Source organism: Amphibalanus amphitrite, unplaced genomic scaffold, assembly GCF_019059575.1.
Source record: "Amphibalanus amphitrite isolate SeventyFive unplaced genomic scaffold, NRLGWU_Aamphi_draft 000571F_arrow, whole genome shotgun sequence".
NCBI classification, from domain to species: domain Eukaryota; kingdom Metazoa; phylum Arthropoda; class Thecostraca; order Balanomorpha; family Balanidae; genus Amphibalanus; species Amphibalanus amphitrite.
Genome location: NW_024882065.1, coordinates 407,495 through 413,494, shown reverse-complemented (window position 1 = coordinate 413,494; position 6,000 = coordinate 407,495). Strand labels below are relative to the sequence as shown.

At 51.6% G+C, this 6,000-nt stretch overlaps 1 protein-coding gene across 3 annotated transcripts in view; it reads right to left on the bottom strand.

The window, feature by feature from the left end:
* Positions 1–239: 239 nt before the first annotated feature.
* LOC122394069 (sarcolemmal membrane-associated protein-like) overlaps positions 240–6,000 on the bottom strand; it is a 28,943-nt gene continuing 23,182 nt past the window's right edge. For all 3 annotated transcript variants that reach the window (XM_043390635.1, XM_043390633.1, XM_043390634.1), the window contains exons 15-18: positions 5,636–5,816; positions 5,099–5,384; positions 3,982–4,261; positions 240–1,774 (exon numbers count right to left, since the gene is read on the bottom strand). In XM_043390635.1, the coding sequence (XP_043246570.1) occupies positions 4,184–4,261; positions 5,099–5,384; positions 5,636–5,816 (545 nt within the window). In that variant the 3' untranslated portion in view covers positions 240–1,774; positions 3,982–4,183. The remainder of the gene's footprint in view (positions 1,775–3,981; positions 4,262–5,098; positions 5,385–5,635; positions 5,817–6,000) is intronic.

The window sequence follows — 6,000 nt, the reverse complement described above, 5'->3', positions numbered from 1 at the left end:
TTGGTCGGCGACCACCAAACATCTTTTTTGAGCCCTGGAGACGAAGCTAGGGTATACTATAAGTTATGTGCCGTTGGATTTCTTAGATATGCAACTCTCAGTCAGCCTGTCAGACTAGCACGTAGCTAAGACCAAGACAGATGCGACGCATAGAAGGATCTAAGCTCAAATCGAAACACCACCGTGTCAGAGCTGTCATGAGCGATTCGCTTCATCTCTCCGTGGGACAAAACATTAACTTGTGGTTGGGAAAGTGTATATTTACAAGCTCACATAGTGTAACAAATAAAATAATCAACAAGCCTTAACCGATCATCACTTTCACTCGGCTGATTCGGGCCGGCTACTGAGGTAGCCATGCTAGGCTACTGAGGTAGCCATGCTAGGCTACTGAGGTAGCCAGACTTGGCGCTCTCGCGGCGGCACGTACAAAACAATCACCTCGCTCGTCAGACTCTGCCCTCGGGCACGTACACTCCTCGCGCGCACGTGCCGCCGTGTCGCACTGAGCAGCACGGTCGCTCCACTCAGTAAATTTTGTGTTCCTCGGAGATCGTACGGAGAAAATGGCACTGTTGACGCGCAGCCTAGGAGAACGGCCGCCGCGAAGGCGCTGGGTTATAAATCACGCAAGTACCAAAAGGGTGGTATGATTAAAACGCGGCGGGAGTCCGCACGTTTGCTGCACCACATTGCTCACGACGATAAGAGTGACGTTCGCTTTCCGGGAGCGGTAAAATCTGCTTTCTTCATCTCAGGTTTCGCGCATTACGACGGCTCCACGGCAACAAACGCGAAATAATATGCAGTCGTTCATCAATTTTATCACAAAGCATCGCTCAACTCAATCACAAAATAATACAAAGGGCGAGTCTGTCTGCTAACAGATGCGCGACATTTTACCAAGCGTAAGTAGATATATCTCAGAATTTGGCGCTGGCCGGCGTCGCCACTTGTCCCAAACACGTATGTCACGGGTCGGCCGACACCTTCGTCCTTCGCTAGCTCATCATCGCACAGCTTTCACAAACACTCGCACCAACAACATTGACTCGCACCGGCTTGTTCGCGCGTTCGCACCGTTAAAATGCTAGTCTCTGACTCCGTATCGGGGGAGGGATTAGAAAAGTTATCGAAAGGCGTCCTGGAAGATTATTGCGAGGTAGGGGGGGGGGGGACGAAGGGACGAAGCTAATCATAAAATAAACTCAGCTTTCCATGCCTACCACCGGCCGACAGATTCGCCTACACACCATCACGAGCACTTTACCGTCAGGATACAGCCACCAAACATAACGCCATAAAATATCCCAATACGCAACGCATTGACAGAGTGAATTTCTAGTGAGGCACCAGCCGCCGTTGCGCCGCGTTGACCGTGCCCGGCCTCTCGGCTCGACACATGGACGCAGTGTGGGGTATGTCCGGGAGCCCCAGCGGGCGGCGGCGGGGGCGGGGGCGGGGGCGGCGGGGCAGCTGCCACGGGGCCGGAGCAGTGCCGGTCGCTCCGGGTCCTTTGTACTGGTCGCTGCTGCCCATGGCACAGGATGGCGGCGGCGCCGGCCCGCGGCGCTACACGTACTCGGAATCTCGCTCTCAGTCTGTCTCTCTCTGTCTCACTGGGGGCCGGATTGAGCGGCGGTAGGAAGGTCGGTGCAGGGCGGGAGGGTCGCTAGGGCTCGCGGGTAGCCGTCAGACTCGCCAGCCAGTCGTAGAAGGCCATACAGATACTCCAGCCCAGCACCAGTAGTGGCAGAACACTGCAAGCCGTTGCCTGTGGAGCAACAGCGGACCGGTCAGCGCAAGACATGGAGGAAAGCATGGTGATGAGCCAAACGCAAAACACAAATAAACCTTAATGAAAACTGCTATACTACACCTGAGGCATCAGTCATGGAGTCCCAAAGTACAAAACATCCAACCAATGGATGATTCCCTGCTCTTTACACTTAACAGTTGCAACTAAGGTGTCGACCAATGTCGAAAGATGGCAGCACATATATCGCCAGCCGAGCCCAAAAAAGTACATCCAGACATTGACATCATGCTAGCGCATATCACGATCCACGTAAGGCGTGCAAGCAGGGTTGTTAAAAACCCAGGGTTTTTGGTGAAAAACCCAAAAACCCTGGGTTTTTGCAAAAACCCAGGGTTTTTCATGGGTTTTTGGTGGGTTTTTGGTATTTTTGGTGGGTTTTTCGTGTTTTTTTTTGGTGGGTTTTTGATATTACTGGAGGCTTTTTGATATTTTTGTTCACACTTTGGTTGTTTTAGCTGTGATGTTTCATTAGGCCCTATGATCGTTGCAACCACGGTGGCTAAAGATAGTTGCAACCAGGCCCATGTCACTCCACTTTTGATGACATCATAAGGGGGCCTCAGGACAATTAATGGCGTGGTGCGCCACAATCGCTCCCAAGCTACTTGCCAACAGCTGCCATTTTTGAAAATATTATTTTGAAATAAAGTTTCAAGTAATGAAAATATTGTAATAAAGTTGTAAGTTAAATCTATACCATATCTAAAACCTCACTGAAAAATGATTTATCCATAGTAAAAATATAAGCTCGATGCGTTTTTACGTTGCTTTCCTGCTGCTGCAGAGGCTTTTTAAATCGTCTATATCTTCAAAACCGGCCATTTCTTAGCATATTGCTGCTCTTTTTTGTCGCTGGAAAATTAGTTGGGTTTTCCATTGACATCATCGGCTGAGCGGTAAGTGCACAGTGCCATCAAAAATCTTCAAATGAAGTTAGTCATTTTTACGTTGCAAAGGAATGGAGTACCCCTTGCGAGCATCAGGGGTGACGTCACTCAGGATCTGTCTCTGATTGGTCGGCGGGGGAGTGACTGTACCTTCTATAGATGGCCTTGGTTGCAACTAATTTTACCAGACGTGTTCTATAGCAATGTTTGTACCGTGGTTGCCATGGAGACCTGTTCAGTTTCATTGGTTTGTTACGGGGTTGCTATAGAAACCTGAGTTCATAGAACAGCCCAAGCAAATACCGTTGCCTAGCAACCTCTTCGTCGGTCGCACTTCCGCCGCGCTGGGAGGGAGCGCACGGATGCGTAAAAGTGATAATGCCGCCGAAACCACAGTATAAACGCTGTTTTAACCGAGTTTCAGAGTCGCCTTTCTTGCCCTGCCATCCGAAATTTTGACTACTTATGCATATTTTGGACACGGAAATCGCTACAGGAGACATTGATGAATGTGTCGGTGTCCAGTTTTCCACGAAGCTATGCGCAGATCAGGCCACAGGCGTTCTTGAATATCGCGGATGTTCCCGATCTTCAGCACGTAAATGCCCTCGGGTGTTCTCTTGGTTTGGCGACGTAGGTACGGGAGCAGCCAGACTGGTAGGTATGAACTAAACTTTGTCCCCCCCCCCTGCCCCAGCCTAGCCGGCGGCCCGCTGCATCTCGCGCCTTATGTTGCAGGGCGTCTATAACACGAGGCGCGCCCGGCAGCCTCCGCCGAGAGCAGCGCTGACACCACACCACATAATTGCAGATTCCCGCCAATCCAGAGGAGTGGTCGACCTCATCCAGTCCACGTACTGGTGCACATGGACAACGAAACATTTTACTATTGTTTCCTATTAGTTGCTTGCTTCAGTTCCCATTCTAAATATAAAAAGCAGCTTAGAAACCCAAAAACCCACCAGGTTGGGTTTTTACTTATAACAGGCATTGATTCCGCGTCTCTGTAACACACTATAAGATGCTAGCATAAATTAAACATTGAATTAGGCCCAAAGCATGAAATACTGAAATGTAGAAGTGATTGTGGTGATCGAAACAATTCAAAGTTAAGGCAAAAACCCACCCTGGGTTTTTGCTTTCAATTACCCACCCAAAAACCCAAAAACCCAGTGGGTTGGGTTTTTGCTCGTAACAACCCTGCGTGCAAGTAAGCGAGCAATGGGCCCAGGTACTTTTAACGAGTGCAGTGCACTGGCGCGGAGTGCTCCTTACCTTATCACCGTCGTATCTTCTCCGCCGCCCCTCAAACCATCCGCACAAGTCGCACACAGACATACAAACACACACTCTCAACACATTCACGCACTCACACACACAGTCACTCATCACACACCACCGCGACTTGTGCGGAGGCAGAGGCAGGCGGCGGCGCACAGGACAGAGTGAAGGAGGGGGACAGAGGCGCCGCCGCGGGCTACGAGTTGAGCACCACCAGTGCGATGAAGAGTGCTATCACCAGTACGGCCACGGCTATAACGTTTGAGGTGTCCATCTGTAAGACAGGACAGGCGGCAGTGCAGAGGTGCGGCCCACACGGTACGAGCGCTGGACAGACGGACAGACAGGCGGCGGCCAGGCGACGAGCGAACATCGAAAGAGAACATAGAGAACAGAGAGGGAACAGAATCAGAACGCAGAGAGATCAGAGCACGGACAGGCAGGGACCCAGTGACTTTTACATAAATAGCTGAATAGTGTGGTTATGAGTGCAGCATGCCTCATGTGACAGCGAGTGCGGACAAGCCCTATCTGCCCGACCGGCTAACGATCGAACAGACTGAAGGTTTGTCGAACTGAACCACACCGGCTGAAGTCAACTTTGACTAGTCCAGGACAGTCCAGACTAGACTTAGCATGGGCTTCGCCGGTGCGGTTAGCTCTGAGAGCTATATCCCAAAATGTGCTAGGCTGAGTTTTTGAACTAGACATGGTGCACTTAGAGAATCACAACAAATCATGAAAACATTCCTCAGGGACTCCCTTAAATGCGCAGCGTCTAAACTGCTGGCAGCCCAACGTTTAATAATCATAAAACATTCAGGAAGCTCCAATGCATTCAGTGCCGAACATTCCCCTTGCTTCAAACACTGAAATACTGACAATTCAGACGGTCTTACAAGCATCACAAAACAGATAAAGCATATACCAGCTCAAACATAAAACAGTGCAGCAGGTCAGCATACATACAGCTACATTCCATAGAAAACAAACAAACAAACAGATAAAGCAGATAGATCCAAGAGAAACTGTGAACATCGATAAGGCTGCAGAGGAGAGTGAAAAGTGCCCGACTGTACTGCCGGCTCCACAGAGGGCAGCGGTGTCTTACCGTTCTGTTCTGCACGGCTAGCTCCTTGAGCTGTTCGTCCATATGCTGCAGCTGCCGCCGCAGCTCCGCCTTCTCTGCATCATCCTCTGCCGAGGCAGCGGCGGCGGGAGCCTCCTCGGCTGCGGGCGGCGCGGCGGCCGCCGAGGGAGGGGAGGCGCACACGGGCGGCGCGGACACGGTGGAGTCGGGAGCGTCGCCGCCCGGTGCCGAGGAGGCACTCAGCTCGGCAGCGGTCGTCTCGAGGGTGGCACAGCGCGCCCGGGCTGTGTCCCGCTCCTCCTCGCATCTATGACGAGATAGAGAGAAGATGTGGATTGTCAATGGCGGGCGCAGTCAGGCAGGCTGCAGACTGACAACAGCAACAGCATGATAATGTCTTGACAAGAGAACGTCATAACTAAACTTCATGACCACGTTGTCTTACTTGTAAAATAAAACTTACAGGGAGACCTTGCTTACTTCATTTAGCAACATCATCATACTGCCAAACAACCGTTTCAGTAAATCGCTCAGCACCCAGCTCTCTCCCCCACTCACGCCTTGAAGCGCTGCTCGAGCTGCTGCAGCCGGTCTGCCGTCTCCTCCAGCTGACGGTGCCTCCTCTCTGTCTCGGCACGGACCGTGGTCAGCTCCGTCCGCAGCTCGGCCAGCTGGGCCCGCAGACTCTCGGCCTCGGCAGATGAGTCGGCGGCGCGCCGCTCGGCAGACGTCAGACTCTCTGAAATAGAGGGGGGGGGGGGAGGTGAGAATTAATGGAGGACGTCCTCGGTGGGAGTAATGCATTGTGGTCTGTGGTAATAAACGGGAGAATTTGCTTTACATGTGACAGGACAGACAGCTAGCAGAGACGGCGCAGCATTCACCTTTTCGTGAAGCGCCTAGCTGTGGCTAGAAAAAAAAAA